Here is an 18,670-nt window from a genome sequence, read left to right as displayed (position 1 = left end):
ATATAAAAACTCCCCTTTATTTGTAGCCCGCTAAAACCTTGCCCTTGTGTTGTTTCAGAACTATTTCCACTCTTGCAATATTTGTGTGTGCACCTTACCTGTTCCTAACTCCCTGCCAGCTAGGGATCGCAGGAATTAGACATTTGGTAATGTAAGACTGGCACTGTGAACAGGAGGGACCATGAATAAATAGAGGCATCTTCCAGCTATCAGATTATGACAGGGGGAATGTCACCTCCTGCCCCTTTTTGCAATAATGTCTGCACAATGTATTTACTACTAAGCCTTGCTTTGGAAGAATGTGCCCATTTCACAGATACAAGACCATACAATTCACTCTTTGCACTGCCTGAATTTCTGTGGACAAAGCCAAACACCTCAACAGACTGTTTACTCCAGAGTCGCTTATCTGCTGTACAGAAGCCAGCAATGCCACTTGCACAGGACAAAATAAAAATGGCCATGCAGCTACATAACTTTTTTCTGCACCTCAGGCTTGGGACAGCTTTCACATTCCAGCAGCGCGAGGGAAGGAAATGGCAGAATCTGCTACCAGGCTGCAGCCACCTCCAGGGATATATATGGAAAAGATTTACCAAGTTTGGTCTAGTCCACTTTCTTGCCTTGAAAAAGGATAGTACAAAATCAGCCCCTAAAGTAAAATTCTTGTGCACTGATGAATACATTCTGTGAAGCAGGAAAGAACATTTTTAATGGATCGTTTCAGGTTTGTATCACAGTCACATGAGTGGATGAGGCATACCCATCAATCTTCACGGAGCTCCGGCCTTCTAAAAACAAAACCAAAGAAAGCTAATTTCTTCAGAAACACACAACTGTCACGAGAAATCCCCACAAACCTTCACGTTTGTTCGGGTAGAGCAGAGTGATCTCACAGCCTGTCGCACGTGTGGCATTTACATTAATGTCAAACGCATCAGCGCACAGACACTTTCCAGCTTTCGCCAGAAATGTCAAGCCCACGCTACCCTCTCTTTCCCTCCCTCCCTCCCTCCCCTCCCTCCCTCCCTCCCTCCCTCCCTCCCTCCCGCCAGACCTTCATCGTTTCCCGAGGCTCCGTGGCTACCTGCCACCAAGGGGTAGGAGCCTAGCTCGCGACCCTCTTTCTCCCACAGCCGCCGGAGTTCAGCCTTATCTGCCAACGCAGACTCCCCGGCCTGCAAAAAACCCTCCCAGGTTCCCCCTTCTCGCCAGCCCTCTGCATGAGGGGCGGCGTACGAAAAGCCTCCTCCCGCCGCTGCCTCCGCCGCTAACCTCAGGGGCTGCAGCAGCGCCCCGGAACCGAGGGGCTGCGATCGCCACGCCCCCGTGCAGCCGAGGGCTGACGGAGGGGGCGGGGATGAGGGAGTGGGCGGTGCTCCCGCCGGGCCCTGCGCATTTCCCGCCACCGCGTCACTATGGAAACGCCGTAATTCGCGGGCCCCGGCGAGCTGGTGGCATGGCGGAACCCAGCGCGGCGGTGAGTAACCCTGGGGGGAGTGGCGGCGGCTCCAGCTCCAGGCCCTGCCCGCCACACGGTGCTGAAGCTCCGTTTCTCTGCTTCTCCCTAGGAGCAGCGCTGGCTGCAGGCGGCTGAAGATTTCGCCCGCCGAGCTCTCCCTGCCCGCGAAGGGCCTGGCGGGCTGGAGGCGCCGCCGCTGGACGCGGTGCTGCGGTGCCTGCGGAGGGTGGGTGGCGGGGACCTGCCACTCGGCTACAGGTAACCGTGGGGCGACGAGGGGAGGGGAGACGAAGTGAAGCGAGAGGTGGGTTGGAGAGGAGTGAGGGGACGGAGCAATGTGCCCTTTGGGCCTGGTGCATGCGAGACACGGTGCGGTGGGGTCCCCAGCGCCATCCCACCCCATTCGGGCGTGTAGGGCCCTGCTGCAACCCCGGCTGGTGGAGCGGAGCTAGCGGGGCCCAGCCCGGAGCTCAGTGCGGCGTCTGTAGCAGCAGCAGCCGCAGGGCGAACGCGGCTCCTTCGTGCGTGGTACCTGCCCCGGATGCTGGGTGTGGGAGGTGTGATGTCCAAGCTGGGTAACCGCAAGCCTTTTATTGCCTTCCACACGCCCCCGGTCGCCCTTGCTGTATGCTCGAGCAGCGTAACAGCTCGTCTGCGGTAGGTAGAGCCTGTAACCAAAGTTGGGTGTCTCGCCGGGAGTGAGCTGCTGTACTCCACGGTGGTAGCAGGGGCACCTGCTGTCTGGATCCTGCTGCTCTGTTCTTCCTGGGCATGGTCCCCGAGGCTGTTGGCCAGCTGAGGTCTGCTTTTGGGGATGCTCTCTCATAAAGGAGGAATCTAGGAGGGTGTGGTCCATATGTTACTTGATGAAAGGCTTTTGAGTACTTACCATTATGAAAAACGTGCAATTTGCCAAGAGCAATTGAGATGAGAAGGTTTGATTTGTCTGTATCTATTTCTCTCTTGCTTGAATTTATGGTTGGAGGATGTCTATTAAAACCCTTGGTACAGCTGGTTTTGGAACAAAGGACAATTGGAATTCATTAGGGGCTTGTGGCCTTTAATTTTATACTATAAATGTAGATGGTAGCTCTTTCACACCAGCTAAACTATTCTCATAAGCCATACTTTTATATACTTCTACGATGTTTAAACCACAGTGTGGTTTATATTCAGGGCAACTAATAGAGAAAAGTTGAAGGTAGTTGATATTTGGAAATCTATCTAGATATATTTTGATATTTGGAGCATATGGAAAATAAAGAGATGACTGGTGACAGTCAACATGGCTTCACCAATGGCAGATCCCACCTGACAAATTTGGTGACCTTTTACATCAGCGTACTGCATCAGTGGGCAAAGGTAGAGCAACTTATGTTATTTACCTGGACTTGTGCAAAGTGTTCCATGCTGTCCCACCCAACTTTCTGTTACCTAAACTGGAATGATGTCGATTTGATGGATGGACCACTTGGTGGATAAGGAAGTGGCTTGAAGGTCACACTCAAAGACTTGTGTTTGGTGGCTTGATGTGAGACCAGTGATGCTTAACATCTTTGTTAGTGACATGAAATGTCCACTTGCAGTGGAATGCAAGTTTTCTGGTGACACCAAACTCTGTGGTTAAGGTCAACATGCTGGAGGGAAGGCATGCCAATGAGAGAGATCTTGGCAGGCTTGAGAGATGGGCTTATGTAAACTGCATGAAGTTTAATAAGGCCAAGAGCAAGTTTTTCCACTGTGTCTCTCCCTAACACAGATACAGGCTAGTTAGAGATTTTATTGAAAACAGCTCTGAGGAGAAGAACCTAGGGATGCTTGAGTTGATGAGAAGCTTGATGGGAGCACGCAGTGTACACTTGCAGCCCAGAAAGTCAGCTCTGTCCTGGGCTGCATCAGGAGAAGTTTAGCCAGCAGGTCAAGGGAGGTGAATCTCTGCCTCAACTCTGCACTTGTGAGACCTCACCTGCAGTGCTGCATCCAACATAAGGAAATCATGGAAGTCTCAGAGCAAGTCCAGAAAAGGGTCACAAAAATCTTATACTGGCCTTCCAGTACCTAATTGGGGCCTATAAGAAAGTTGAGGAGAAAATTTTTATAAGGGCATGTAGTGATAGGACAAGGGGTAATGGCTTAAAACCAGAAGAGGGGAGATTTAAATCAGACATTAGGAGGAAATTCTTCACTATAAGGATGGAAAGACACTGGAACAGATTGCTCAGAGAAACAGTGGAGGCCCCATCTATTCTAGTAGATGTCCCTGCTCATTCAGGGGGATTGGAACTAGAGGAACTAGATGATCTGTGGTTCTTTCCAACCCAAACCATTCTGTGATTTGTCTTGTATGAAGCCAGTGACTTGTTTGTGAATTGCTTACTACATCCACAGTTAGCCATCAAGCTCTGGAGCACCAGAAGAGGGTCCAGTTAGTTCTCAGTATGTGACAACCAGGATCCAGTGTGCTGCTGTAGTTCTGGTTTCTTCCAAGGAGCTGGCACATGTAATGGAATCACAAGCAGCACTGTGTTTTCATAGATGCCATATCTGTCAGTATCATTCCTAGTGCTGTTCTGTCTCTGGAGATTGAGAGTTTGCTTATGACCTTTCCACCCAATTTTCCTCCTATTCAGATTCCTACAAATACACAATAGAAGTACCTGCATAAATCTATCTCTTCTGATATATTTTTTTAATATAAATACTATTTTTAGGTGATTCAGATCCATCACTTGCCTAGTCTGGTTTCAGGCTCTGAATCTTTGATACCTGACTAACTAAGTGAAACCCTTTAAGTTCATACGTTCTGAATTTGGTTATGTTCTGCTACTGAGCAAGTGGGTGTTTGTGAATAGAGCTCCAGTTTCACAACCTAAGACTGTCATCTAACATCACTGGAAACAAGTAATGAAACCACTAGCTGGAATAAAGTTGGTATTTGCCCTTTCAGTGTTGATGTTAGCATGGACAGAGGACTTGCATTAATTCTCTAGCCAGGATGTAAACAACAATGATGAATTCTGCCAGAAATATACAAACACTGAAGAGGGCTAGAATCTAGAGAGGATGCTGTCTTGTTGTCCCGTATTCAGTACCGAGGTCAGTCTGAGCATGATAGATGCTGAACTGCAGTCAGCTTCACGTGTGGTTGGGGTAATATTACATTTCCTTCTTCCCTTCTCTCCACAAAGCCAGGAGGGTAGGTGGAAAGATCCAGGGTTAGCTCAGCTGTGGTCTTCTTAAGTGAAGGGCCCAGTAATCTTGACTTGCTGTCTCAGCTTTGTATTGTGTAAGCTATTCACAGGAGAGAATTAGTTCTAAAACTGTCACAGGCTTTTTCTAGAAGTTGTTTAGCCTTGCTTTTACTACAGTTCAGCACTTTTTAGCACTAGATGATGGAATTAGTCTCTATTTACCTGTATCTGTTACTGATACATGAACTATGTCACACAGTTGCTGGAGTCTTCTCACAGAATCTCCCATTCAGGCTAAGAATGCCTGAGCTAACAACTGTTCTCCCTCTCACCCCTACCCCCCACATGTTGTTGAAAACATTCCATTTTATCAACTCTGCATTATTGTTAATTTTTCCAAGTCTTCAGCATGCCTGCTCACATGTCTGTAACAGCAAAGGCTGTTTGTTTTCAGTGAGGATGTTCAAGTAAAACACATTGACTGAGCAGAGAGAGATCCTTAATTAATGCCAGATTGATTTTTGCCATGTGATATCATCAGACCTGCCAATAGCTGGGGCTTTCCTAAGTTAGCCAAGCTTTGTCCACTGCAGTGATCACTGTAATTGCCAAACTTTGCATACTTAGATTTTTCTTTAATCGTGCTTTGCTTTTCTTTCCAGTTTTGTCTCCATCTCTGACCTACAGCATCAGCAGTGTGAGCCATGCTGCAGCCACCTGACCTGGAGCACTAATGAGTTTAAAGAATGGGCCCATCAAGGACAAGATTCTTTACCCATGCAGAGGCCATTGCCAAGGTCTTACCTGATCTTGGTTGGCTATTTAACAGATGGGAGGCAAGAGGACAAAGAGAAGTTGGTAGATGGTTGCCTGTATGTGAAAGACAATACTGGGATAATGCCCTGTGAGGTATGTCCTCAGTTTGAGGGTGTCTGTGTTCATTCCCACTTCTGGGGCAATGTTGCAGTCCACCAGGGGCTTCAGCAGGTCTGCCAAAGTGTGTAGCAAAGGAAATAACACCCTGTGCAAAGGCAGGAAATCGGCAAGCTCAGCTCCTAGAGGGAGAATAGAACATGTCAAATTTGTTATTGCTAGGAGAACAAATATTGGGTCCTCTGGTCTGGGAAAAAAAGACACCACCTAATGTGCAGTTCTGGTAAATTCTTAATAGTATGAGGTGGCCTGGGAGATCTGGAGGCCATACACTACCCTCCATTTGTTGAATTCCAACTAGTTGAGCAGAAGTAACTTTCTGGAGAGTTGTACTGGATGCTCGGTGAGGTATTGATGACACTTTCAGGAATAATAGCTTGCTTGATGGTGGCACTGAATTAAAAGCCTTCTGAAGAAAGGAGAGTCTAGATAAACATTAACCCTTAGAAAGATGATGAAAGAGCACGGAGATGGTGCTTTCCAAGGAGGTAAAGTCTAGAAAAAAGTTATATTGGTATGAACTTGTAACTGAAGAAATGGGAAAAGAAAGCAGGTGAGAATTTTAGAAAAAGAGTCTGAAAATAATTAAGCTTTATAGTGAATTAATTGTCACCTTGCTTGGAAGGTGTGACTATAACCCAGGAAATGCTATCTGTAGAGCTTAGCAAATCTGTTCCAGACTTGCATCTGGAAGGACAGAAGTTCTTCATGCAAGATAGAGTGAGCAGAAAACACTGCTCTCATTTAGTACTGAAGCCCAGCAGTAGAATTAAGAGTTTGTGATGTGCACACATGGGCAAATTAGTAACAGACATTGTAAGTAATGCTGTGGAAACATACTGTGACTCATCGCAAGCTTTTGTCTACCTTTTGCCTTAGCTCCTGCATTTTGAACTTGAGTGGCTGGAGTCACTATTCCTCTTCCCAAGCTGGTCATACATACCACAGACAGACCAGAGTTCAGGGTACATGGAAATTCTGGTGGATCCAGTGCCAGTTAGTCTCCTAAAGGAAGTACCTGACAGCATTCCAGTTGCCGGCCTGGCGTCAGCAGATCCACTGCTTACCTCCAGGTAAACTAATGAGCTCAGCTACATCATGCTCTAGTAGTAAGAGTTGTACAATGAAGCCACTTTTCATTAATCGGCTGTGTTCCAGCACTTAGAAAGTTTTTATTCTGTAAAATAAGACAAAATAAGGCAAGCTTTAATTATCTTTGGGTTTATTTTCATACTACATGTAGGACATGAGAACAAAGCGATGATGCAGTTTCACCGAGGCTAGAATTCACTCTATTAGCACAATATTTTTTTTAACCTACAGTGAACCAAAAATACTATTAAAAGTAATTCTAGATCCTGATATGAAATTAATATACATCACAGGTCAAGCTCATATGAGATTGCTAAGATAAAGGTGCCAGTTAAATGTCAGGTGATGAGAGTGACCGTTATCTGTAGTGGAAATAATACACAGGGTGCAAATGTAGCCCATGGAATTGCAAATCTTACTGAAGTTGATATAGTTCTTACTGAAGTTATGGTTTGACTTGATCTTAAAGGTCTTTTCCTACCAGAATGATTCTATAAGTCTGATAATTTCAGGTTGTGCTAGATAATGTTTCATCATCTTGAGTAGAGATTTCTTGGTGTAATTTTATAATAAAATTTCACTAATCAGGTTGCATTTGTTTCTTGTTTTCCTTTGCTTCAGTTTAGTTTATCTGCTTGTGAGAAACTTACTTGAAGCTTAATGTTTAAATTAGCTCAACAGACCTTTCTAAATGAGAAAACTACTACGAAATTTAAGTGTAGACAGACCCTCAGGCTTTTAACGTAAAGCTCTTCTGTTATTCTCTGACCAATTTACCACATTCCTTGTTTAAAAATGTTACCAGTAAAGTGCTGGCAAAATGTGTGTGGATGTCCTGGTATTTCTTTTTTAAAATGTCATAAAATTAGATAATTTTTAATATGTTTTATAATCACTAATGTATTTGCTTAAAGTAAGTGGGATGGTTACTTTCAGGTAACCACCAACTAGTAGGAGTTGAAATGAAAATGACAAATGAAGTTACAAACAATTATTTGTTTGAAATGTGATGATTTTTTTTTTAATTGATGTGTAAATTTGAAATGACAAACAGAAATTACTAAAGAAATGTCACCTCTCTCTCATCTCATCTTCTTTCAGTTTCACTGCTCTTTTCCCCCTTTAAAGTTTGTTAGGAAGACTCCATTGTTGCTTTCAGTATTCTTTTGCTTATAGGCTTAGAGCTTTCACAGTGACACATTCCATGAATTTACAAAGCCAATTTCACTTTTCTGATCAATGATTTCTTGGGGTTTTTTTTTTCCACTTTTGACCTGTTGTTAGTTTCTTGTGCATGGTGAAGCTTTTTTTACAATCTGACTGGTGTCAGAAATGTGAATTTGTTGAACACAACCCTACTGTCTTCAAACATTAAGGTGTGTTTTTAATATTAAAAGCATTTAATATATAATAATTAAAGTAAGGATTTTGCAACCAAATACTGTTTTGGAAATGTCCCTGAGAGATAGTGTGTATTACCTTGTTTGAGCCTTTATTTCCAGAAGGTGTATGCTCCATATTTGTTTATTTTGCTTCTGAGATACTTTCAAGTCCTTTCAGCTCCAATTTCCTTTGCCTCCTCAATTGTCCTCTAGGATTCCATGTAAAAAAACATCAAAGCTCACTGTGGCAGGTGAATTGGCCAGACTCGGGCCTCTCCTTTGTATTCACCACAAGACATTCTTCTTTCTGTTTCTGAAGTGCTTCACCTCATCTGTTTTGGTCCCTGTGCTGGTGCAGGTAAGTCCTTGGAACTTTAGACTTCCTGGTTTCATTTATTTTTCCTTTTACTAGTAATTTATTTTGTATTTTTTAATGGTTCTGTTCAGCCTAAAATAGTCCTGTCATCTGCAAAAATATAGCCCTCCTCCTTCACAGAATCACAGAATGTTACGGGTTGGGAAGGACCTTGAAAGATCATTGAGTCCAAAACCCTAGTCCACACCCCTAGTGTAGGTAAACAGGAAACATCCAGGTGGGTTTTGAATGTCTCCATGGAAGGAGACTCCACAACCTCCCTGCCCAGCCTGTGCCAGTGCTGTCACCCTCACAGTGAAAACACTTTTCCCTCTATTTACCTGGAACTTCCTGTGCTCCAGCTTGCACCTGTTCTGCCTTGTCCTGTCACTGGCCATCACTGAGAAGAGCCTGGCTCCATTCTCCTGGCACTTGCACTTTACATGTTTCTAAACATTAGTGAGGTTGCCCCTCAGTCTTCTCCAAGCTAAAGAGACCCAGCTCCCTCAGCCCTTTCTCATAAGGGAGGTTTTCCATTCCCTTTCTCATTTTTGTCTCTCTGCTTGTGCAGTTGCAGTATCCCTGAACATTTTAAGAATATCATCACTTTTCTAAGAGCGTGAGGCTGTCATCTCAAAGGAAAAGGCTTTTCTGGGGGGAGGAGGGGATTTATCAGAGTTGGGAGGAGGTTTTTTTTTTCAGCGCAGGAGATGCTGACATCACTTTTGGTTTCTTTGCTCTAGAAGTCCAACCAGCTGGCATGGCATCATGTCCTCCAGTTGGGTCACAGGTACACAATAACAGAGCTGAGTCTGTCCAGCCTGAAGAAATCTAAACAAAGGATGTTTGTCACTGGTGTTTCTTCCTGCCTTCTGCCTTACTGTGCAGAGCAGGTGAGGGAGCAGGCTGTGTACAGTGTTTGGCGAGGAGAATCTACTCAGCCATCTTTCCTTGCTGAGCAGCTCAATGATTCCTTGGAGCTGGGATTTGAAGATGAGACAACGAGAACAACCAAAGAGTCCAAGATCATCTCATATGTGGTGAGGATTCAGAGGGTTAGCTCACACCCCCTCAGGCTCTAGGGCTCCAGCTTCTGGCCTGCAAGGTCATATTTCCATCATTAATTTCTGTATGGCTCAGGCCCCTGAGTCTATATTCGGGGACTCTTTATGTCCCTGTAACTTTCTGTTTGCTTTCTATTTAGGGAACTGTCACCAAAATACTCAATATCCAAGCTGGTCTCTTTTTACTGGATAACAAAGTCTGCTTGTGCCTTGCTTACCAGCAGCTGTTGAACTATGCACGTGGACTTCGACCAGGAGCATGTGTGGAAGTAAGTTGTGAGACTTAGAAGGCATAAAGCATTCAGTGGGAAAGACTCAGGCCCTGGGGATGTCTTGCAAGTTTGTGAATCAGCAGAAGGCTATGGAAACACTGGAATTCTTCAGCAAGTATATGGAACAGAATTAAGGGTTGTGCTGTCTAGGCTCAGTCATGAGAATCAGAATGATTACTATCTGATTTCTCCCTGAGAGCAGTGTTTGGTTCCTCAGACCCATTGGATTTATAGTCAAGACAGTAAAGTAATAAAGGATTAAGGGTAGGGTGATGGTTTTGAGCTATCTCAAGTTGTCTTTTTGTGTCTCAGCTCATCGATGTCCACCTCCTACAGAAGCCTCTGCTATCCTTCCCTTTCATTGTACTTGGTGCTTGCCTTAGCAGCACTGTTGTAGTGAAGAGTTTTTCAAGGCTCAGCACTCCCTATCAGCCACCAGCCACTTCTGGAAATCTGTACCTCCAGCTGCTCTTCCACTACAATCTTGGTATGCCACTTTACCTCTGGCTGGTCAGCCTCCTGGAGATGTTTGAGGAGAGGTGAGGACTCTTCTGAAGTTGGATGATGAGTATATGCATTTTGTAGGCTATCTGGGTGTCTTCTAGACCAAGGGTTCACAAAACTACTGTACTTTGATACTAGTAGCAGCAGCAATTGCTTCTGGTTTACTGGCATAAATTTGCAATTCATTTGGATTTCACAGTATGCCCAGTTACTGGCACCTTGCAGTTGGTCCTGTGTGAAAATCCTCTACAGGTTTGAAGTGCTTGTGCAGTGAGCCCACTGCTCTCAGAAGCTGCATCACTCCAGGATGTGTGTTCATGTGCTCCTGCCTAGGAAGTTCCATCCTGAAATACAGAAGCACCGTGTGTTCTTTCTGTGTTCTTAGTTCTTGTCCTACACAACATATTTACTCATAACAAGCAGAAAGAATCCCTGACTTATATGCAAAACTCAGTAAGAAGTGAGGATTGCTCATGCTTCTAACTTTTTGTTTTTGTTTCTTTTCCTTCAGGTTTTATTGTTTCTTTGGGCGCCGTCGACTGTTGCTTAGCTCTGCACGTCGAAACTCTGGAGCTGCTGAGAAGTTCCTTGTCCCCCTTCTACAGGCTGTGTTGCCAGATAGAGAGAAAGAAAGAGATGTTTATAATGAAATCCTAGCAAAAATACACCATTGTCCCCTGCAGAAGGTGACTAAATACTCTCTGAGCTGTTTTCTGTTTATCTGATGGAAAGAAATTCATCTGGTTCATTCTTTCTTTCTTTCTTCTCAGTATTTGACCCTGAACCCTCCCTGCCAGGCCCCATCTCTGTCTGCAGTTCGACGTGCAGCAGATGAGAAGAGCTGGGAAAGCTTCAGTCCATCCCAGTTGCTCTCCCCCTTGGAGACACAGCACATGGTCACCCAGGAGCTGAATCGCAGGCTGGCCTGGTCCTACTGCACGTTCTCAGCAGGAAGTTTCCAGCCCCGACTGGTAAGTGCCTTGTTTCCTGTACTCTCTATGCCTTGAGAGTTCCCACTTCTCCCCATGCCTCCCAGCACATTCCTGTCCCAGCTGCATGCCTGTTCTTCCCTCCAGGGGAATGACACTGCTTTTCTCATTTGAACACAGGCTGCATTTGGGCTGCTACAGGTTAATTTGTTGTATAGCTTTCAAAGATGGAAAATGTTTGGTGGTCTTTGCATCTTCCCTGCTGTTGTAGATACTACTGGGTGTGCTGAGAGTCTCCTCCAGGACCAGTTCCCTCCAGCTACAGGACAAGACCAGCACGCTTCCCTGTGTGATATCACATAAGGATGGTAGCCCCTTTGCCTGTACAGCTCTCATAGGTATGTCCCACAAAGCTAAATTTGAGTGTGCTGAGCTTTAGTTCTGTCATCCAAAACAAGGAAGAGGAGGCTTGGTATGGAGATGCTGAACTGTCACTTCCTGGCCTCATGACTTTAAAATAAGCAAATTTAGCTTACTGGTTCTTATGTTCTGTGTTTATAAGCTCTTTTTTTCTCCTGTAATGTGTTTGCAGGATCACTTTTGCAGGTGGAAAACTACCAACTTGTAGTGGAGAGATTCCTTCAGACTGATTTTCCCTCCTGGGAGTACCTGGCAAATCTGGAGCATGTGAGGGAGAAAAAAACCAGGTGAGTCTCTTTTTTCAGTGTGCCAGTAAAATCAGCACCCTCCAGTTCCACAACTGCTTTGAACTGTGGTAAAGCTGCTCATTCCATAGTATTTCACTGCCAAAATAACTGTCCTTCACTAATTGCAGAAAAGAGGGCCTTCATCAGCAACAAACTCACCATCTCCATTTTGTGCAGAATAAACTCAGACTGCCAGCTGCCCACTACTTCACCCTTTCTCACCCTTTCTCACCCTTTGCTCCACTGAATGCCTGTGGGGTACTCACTAGCAGTGCTTTTCCCAGATATTTGCTTATTTTGGACAGCCACTTGTAAAAACCAGGGAGTTTCACTGCTACCATTTATCTTTTCAGTGTCTATGTGCAGTGCTACTTTGAGGATATTCAGGTTCTCCTGGGTACTGAAGGACAAATCCAGAAAAGCCTTAGGAGTGGAAACAGCTCCTCTTTGAGGAAGAATGATAATGGCAGTTTAACATCTGAGCTGGAAACCCCAGAGGCAAAAATGCTGAAATTGGAAGATCCCAAACCAGAAATTCATGGAGATGGGAACTGTCAAGGGGGCCAGAACTACACTAGAGGAACTATGCATGTCTCTCGCCTATTCCTGGTTACCCAGAAAGAGGGTCTTATGTCACGCAATTACCAGCTGCCCAGAGAAGAAGATGAAAAAGGGGGAGAGCTGCAGCCCAGTTTCCAAGCCACGGTGCTCTGGCTGGGCAAACCTCTGCTCTGGAGCCATTCCAAAGAAATGGGGAATCTACCAGAGCTGGAGGAGACCAGCTGTGATGGAGAAGAGGGCATGACACAACAAGAAGTGAGGCAGGAGGCGGTTTTGGAGCAGTTTTGGAGTGTGGTTTGCTAAGGCTGGGAGCAGGCTTCTCAGGGAACCTGTGTGACAATTAAGTGTCTAAGTTCCTAATCAGTGGTAAAGTGATTTTAGTATTGGGTACAGATATGTGTCTATGTAGGCACCTTCCTTGTGCCCTCACAAGGGAGTTCTGTCTCCTCTCTGTCACATTCCTCTGGGTGGACCCACCTTCATTTTTACCCTTGATAAAAAAGGGTACTGACCTTACTTCTGAATCAAGACATCCTCTGCTGGGCTTGCTCTCTTATTGCTGTATTTTTTAGTTCCTACCTTTTTCCTAACATTTCTCATCACCTTGTTCTCTCTCTCTCTTCTCCCCTCCCCTGCCAGGCACTACTGCTATTTATGGGGAAGTCTCTACGATGGTTTCCATTTCTGCATCTGGATGGACTGTATCGCTTCATTGTGCCCCACTGCTCGGTGAGAAGTTTTCTTGCTGTTTCCTCTTGCTGAAGTGCATGTGGGAGTGGAGGAGTCCAAGAGTAACTAAGCTATTTTCAAGGCTTGGGATTCCCATCTGTCTTGCCAAGAAACTCCTTCAGTTCTGCATTTGGTTAAAATTCTCAGAGCTCTGAGTTCATTTGGTTTCATTGTTGTTTTTTTTTTTTCTTTAAACCACTGTTCTTCAAGTGTCCTTTATTTCCTATATTGCTTTTGTCTCCTTCCTTTAATAGTCTTCTTTCTTGCCTTATCACTCTTCTTTCAGGACCTGGAGGTGTTCGACAAGCTCTGTTTTCCACCTGTGCCAGTAAAGTGCCTGAGCAGGTCATCCTGCCCCTTATGCCTGCCTGTTCAAGATACCTGGCACTTAAAGCATGAGACATGGATCTCCTGTCTGCCTAAGCACTGGGTATGCAAGTGCTTTATTACTCTGGGCTTTGACAGGTGACTTTTAGATCTCTCCAGAACTAGCTCAGGAAATCACTGACACAGAATGTCTTGTTGATGGAACTGTTTTGCTTTAAGGTCCATCAGAGGCTGTTGTTGTGTTTCACATTTTCTAGTCTAGCTATAAACTGCATAGCTAGCTATAAACTGCATAGCTATAAACTGCAATGAATCTGAGTCCTTGTCTCCCTCACTTCTAGCTGACAACCAGGTCAGTGTTGAAAGGTATGGACCAGAGAATTTCTTCCATTCCAGAAGTACTTAGCGACAGGTATGTTGGTCTGCCCTACATTAGATGTTACTGTGTCTTAGGAATGGGTTTTCATTAGTCTTTTCTGGAGACAGTAATTCATAAAACAGTTACGAGTTATCCACCCTAGCAAGATGGTTTGGAAGTTTTCCAGTGCAAGTAATCCTGACTGCCCTCATTCTGTTAATTAAAGATAAAGGGACTTCAGGTGACAAGACTGCAAAATTGTGTCCAGAAGTACTATCAGCTACTACTGGTGTGCACTAGGCACAAAGGTCTCCTGAATTCCTGTCAGAAGTAGAAACAGGAACAGCAGGGAAAATAAGGCAGAATTTGTGATTGTTTTTGTTGGGTTTTGATTGGTTTTTTGTAACTTGCTCAAACAAATACTGGATTTAGAAGTTTTTCTGTTCAAACCATGTATAATCCCAAGTGATACGCATACACATTGAAATATTCACCCATACCTTATGGTAAACGTAGTGTTTATTTTCTTCCTCACTGCTTAGCTTGAAGAAGCAGAAAGGGACCTTTTGTCCCTGAGGAGGGTAGGGCAGGTTCTGAAGAGCAGCCTCCACTTACTCCAGTGCAACAGCACTCCAACTCTGTCTTCAGTGGCAATCTTGAAGTCAGGCCTTCTTCTTCCCCCTTTGTCTTCAGACAGGACAGAAATCCTGGTCTGCTCTCAGTTTCACAGGTTCCCTTGTTTCTTTCTCTGGTGACATAGTGGAGAGGACCTTGTGTGCCTCTCCCAAGAATGAGAAATCATCTGCGAATGTCGGCCTTCAAAAGCAGAAAGGTAACATTGTGACAGCCTGTCAGGTAACAACAGATGGATTCTTGCTTCTTTCTGCTTCAGAGAGACAATGCACTGACCTGACTGTGCTTCTGTATCAGAATAGTGGAAATATGTCAAGATGTGGCATCCCATCGCATGTCAGAGGGCTGGGAAACTGTACACTGCATGTGTGTTGGGGATTAGAATGGGATTCCTGTACCTGGAGTGGAACAATAGATATCCTCATTTTTATGGGAGAGAAAGCACCTCTAGCAGGTCCAGACCAGTGACAGACTGGTGTGAGTGAGCTCATGGTTCATGTGTTTCTGTGTGTCCTCAGGGAGTCTTCTTGCCAGTGATCACAGCGTGAAGCTCAGCATCTCGGTAGCTCCGTGCTCCCCTATTGTGATGGAAGTTTATATTCCTGCCACCTTTCTGCAGCATCTCTGGGGTTTGCTGCCTGGAGCCAAGATCCTCTTCCAGAACTTGGAACGCAAAATCTCAAGGTACCTCTGTCTTCGTAGCCCTGAAGGTCAGGCCACAGCTCTGACCTCTCTTACTGTCTTTGACTCTCTGTTAATCTCTCCTCTCATGTGGACTTCCCTCATCCCTTGTCCATAACTTTGTTTCTCCCAATCCCTTTATACAAATTATTTTCCTACCAAGTCACAGATGCAGATCAGCCCATCTATCTCAAGAAAACTGAGCAGTTTCATTTCTAAAAGCTCTTCTGCTTTTTCGTACTGCAGATTCCATAATGTTTATTGCACATACATTGCCTCCAGCTGTGTGAGCATCATATGTCTGCCAGCTTCTCACCTGCCTTTTCCTTCCAGGTGAGTCTGGGGTCTCTTCCCACCTTACAGTGTCCCAAGAAATGTTTCTATGTTCCAACCTTCTTATATTCCTGTTTCTTCTAGTCCTGCAGGAGAGGCCTTATCCCCCTCACTAGTGTTTCTATGCAACTTGCAATCTCAGCTGCAAAACCTGCCCCAGGCACCCAGGATTTTATGCCACTTGTCCTGTGTACTGACTCTGTCCCTGCAATGGGTTTGCTCACTTTGTAGCAGCATCTTCAAAGAGGTATTCAAGCTTCCACAGAAATTATTTGTGAAGAGCCTTGCAGATTTTCTGCTCTGACACATCCTTTGCTACGATGCAGAAGAAATAAAAGTTCCAATTCCAAAATCTTTTTTCCAGTGTCTAAGAAAGACTTGCATTTTAGACAAGTGATTGATTAGATGTATGTATCTGATACCAGGCAGGTGGGCAGCTAGACATGAAGGTGAAGAGAGGATATCAAGGGGGAGAATCTTGCTCTGTTATTGTTCTGTTTTTTCCTGTGTTCATTGCTGTTGCGTGTTCAGCACCTTGCAGCATGTTCTTTTTCTTGCCATGCAAACTCTTCCTGAGACACTTATTGGAAATGCAGCAAACTTCTTTAATTCCTTGTATATTTAATTAGAGGAGGGTTAAAAGAAGCAGCTGCTCTTCCCCTTCTCTCTCTTATACCCACCTATACATAGCTGTAGCTTTACTCTTCCTTCAGGGGAGGTGCACCCGAAACAATCCACCATGTCCATCACACATAGGAGTGAGGCAAGCTAGTGCACGGTAAGCACTGTAGAGACTGGGTGTGGAAAGAAGGGGGTAGGAGGGAGCAAATCACACCAACGAGGGGAGGGGAAAATCAGACCAAGGATGGGATATGGCCACAGTAGCAAAGATAGAAGTTAAGAGTTGTCACGTCTTCCCAGATGTGAACAAAACTCCCTCTTTACTCCCATCTCTGTTGTTTGGGATGTGACCCTTGTCCTGACCTCCCTCCACATCTCAATTTGCCTCCTGTCTCCTTAGGGTGCTGGTGGAGGATGGAACGGGTGAAGCCTTGGTGCTGTGCAGGAACCAGCATGTGGCAGCAATGCTGGGCCTGAGCCTTCCTGAGTGGGAAGCTCTGCAGAACTGTGTGCAGAGCAGAGGCAGTGTGTTCATTCAGCATGGGGAAGCTACTGGCACAGGGGTGAGTGGATTATTCCAGTAGTGGTTGGAGAATGCTGGACTCAAGCCTCAGCTGGACTGAGTTTCCCTTTGCTGTGGGTGTTCCAGTGGCTCCCTGCCTCCAGTGGCACCTTCAATGACAACGTACCCTTTCCTTCCTCAGTCTGTAGAGGAACCTGAGGATCTCATTGCTTGCTACCTAAGGAGCCTGTGCAGGAGTCCCCTCATCTGTCGCCCTATCCTGCTGGATTTCAGCCTGGACAGGAAGCCTTCCAAAATCCTGCACACAGGTAGGCAAGCGCTGTTGGCTTTTGTGATATTTAGTGTGGGAAGGAAGGGAGGAGCAGTCTCACCAGGCTAGGGAAGGAGATCTGCCTTCACTGGCCATAAAGCAAGATCTCTGGAGAATTTCCATGGAATTGTGAATTCTGCAGTATAGAGCTAAGATGTATTTTAGCAGAACTGTGGTCACAAAAATAACATTATAAATGTAACTATATACAACATAATAATACATTCATTTTTCTACTTCATACAGAAGCATAAAAATAGTATTCAGTTGTCCTTGGAAGTTGTGAAGAACACAGGTTCTCTCTTCAAATTTTATATGCAGTTTCAGGAAAACGTATCCACTTAGTAATGAGGCTAGTAATTGTTCAGGGAGAGAAAGTGGGAGCTGTATGTGTGTGTGGTGATGGGAAAGAGCAGATTTTATTAGCATCCCCTTTTTGCCGTTCCATCCCCAATATTAAAGTACGGGTTTATTTCTTTGGCATGTTACTTAAAACACAAAACTTGCTCTGTTTGCAGCAAGATTCCCAATCCTTGAATGGGATGGGATTCTGGCCAGCCAGATTTACTGTGCAGACCTCTCATATCAACTGGGCTTTGACTTCAGCCAGGACAGTAGATAAGAGTCAAGACTAGGCCTGAAAATGGCCACAGAGTTTAGAGCACTGAAGAGTTTTGAATTAACGGGTGCTGATGTCTGAGCTCATGCTGCCAATTGCTGCATTAAGGGGATATTCTTCTGAGCTGTTTGCACCCATGCTAGCATTTGAGTGTGAGTCCAAGTGCTGCAGGGGTTGATTTGCTAGGCTCACCAGAGGATGCTTTGCTGTTAAGACATCTTTCTGCTGTCACCTAACACTGTAATGCCAGCTTGCTCATAGCATTGGGGAAAAAGCTCTGTGCACCAGCTATGTGAGCAGTGCACAGTTCACAGCACTTCACAGTGTCTGTTTCTTCCAAGTTAGGGATGCTGGCCAAATGCATTCATATGCTTACCTCCTGTGTTCATTAATCATGCTGTCATTTGAGGTTTAACAGCTGCTGCAAGGCCTTTCCTCACCCAGCAACGTCTACAGAGGGGCCCTGTAGTGAGTTGTTACAAGAGGTGTTTTCTTTCCCCTTCAGCTCCACTGCAGCTGAGAAATTTTCGGTGTGGTGAAGTGGAGTTTGTGTCGCAAGTGGGGCACAGGCCGAGCCTGCTGTGCCTGAACGTGCAGGAAGTGGAAGGAGACACCTTGAGTTATCTGAATAGTGAGAGGATTGTGAGGACATCGTGTCACTGATGAGTGGGAACCACTGCTTAACCTCTCTCCCAGTGGGAGAGGAATTATAGAAATACCTACTGGGAGGGGAAAGTTTTGTAATTTCCTTGCCAGTGGGGGCATGGACGTGTGAGCACAGTGTGAAGAGGGCAATCAAGAAGCTGCTATAACTTATGGAATTCCAGGGGCCATTCTAGACCACTGTCACCAGCAGTACTGGACTACATTTTGGGAGAGGTGTTTGCTTCCTACATGATTGCTGTTGCTTTGGGTCTAGGGCACACAATGTGTGTATTTTATGTGGTAGTATCTACTAAACAAAGCTATTAAAATACAGTTCAAATAACAGTGTTTTTATTTGAGCATTAGGGTTTACTTGCTGCATGGGGAGTGAGGCAGAACATACACCCTTGGTCTGTGAGTCAGAGCCAGGCACTTTGCA

At 45.1% G+C, this 18,670-nt stretch overlaps 1 protein-coding gene across 3 annotated transcripts; it reads left to right on the top strand.

Annotated features, from left to right (window-relative positions):
• Positions 1-1,407: 1,407 nt before the first annotated feature.
• Positions 1,408-18,538, top strand: CTC1 (CST telomere replication complex component 1). 3 transcript variants are annotated; one of them, XM_030469380.1, is made up of 24 exons: positions 1,408-1,480; positions 1,572-1,720; positions 5,316-5,562; positions 6,466-6,659; positions 8,274-8,418; positions 9,159-9,455; positions 9,620-9,748; positions 10,064-10,290; positions 10,767-10,941; positions 11,026-11,226; positions 11,456-11,582; positions 11,777-11,891; positions 12,245-12,707; positions 13,092-13,181; positions 13,468-13,611; positions 13,850-13,920; positions 14,589-14,698; positions 15,018-15,183; positions 15,427-15,513; positions 15,598-15,760; positions 16,227-16,291; positions 16,535-16,697; positions 16,839-16,965; positions 18,092-18,538. In XM_030469380.1, the coding sequence occupies exons 1-24, from the start codon at positions 1,460-1,462 to the stop codon at positions 18,247-18,249; spliced, it is 3,834 nt and encodes a 1,277-aa protein (XP_030325240.1). In that variant the 5' UTR covers positions 1,408-1,459; the 3' UTR covers positions 18,250-18,538. The 3 variants fall into 3 exon arrangements, with proteins under 3 accessions (XP_030325240.1, XP_030325242.1, XP_030325241.1); XM_030469381.1 differs by lacking the exons at positions 1,408-1,480; positions 1,572-1,720 and having other exon boundaries at positions 5,335-5,450; XM_030469382.1 differs by lacking the exons at positions 16,227-16,291; positions 16,839-16,965; positions 18,092-18,538 and having other exon boundaries at positions 16,535-16,641.
• The last annotated feature ends 132 nt before the right edge of the window (positions 18,539-18,670 follow it).

Source organism: Calypte anna, chromosome 1 (genome assembly GCF_003957555.1).
Source record: "Calypte anna isolate BGI_N300 chromosome 1, bCalAnn1_v1.p, whole genome shotgun sequence".
NCBI classification, from domain to species: domain Eukaryota; kingdom Metazoa; phylum Chordata; class Aves; order Apodiformes; family Trochilidae; genus Calypte; species Calypte anna.
Note: the sequence above shows the minus strand (reverse complement) of the source record. Positions and strands in the feature narration are given on the sequence as shown.

Excerpts from the sequence above, each read along its gene's own strand:
- CTC1 (XM_030469380.1), top strand. The coding sequence starts at position 1,460 with ATGGCGGAACCCAGCGCGGCG. Across the intron at positions 1,721-5,315 it reads GACCTGCCACTCGGCTACAG|TTTTGTCTCCATCTCTGACC; the intron begins GTAACCGTGGGG and ends TTTTCTTTCCAG. Across the intron at positions 6,660-8,273 it reads GATCCACTGCTTACCTCCAG|GATTCCATGTAAAAAAACAT; the intron begins GTAAACTAATGA and ends ATTGTCCTCTAG.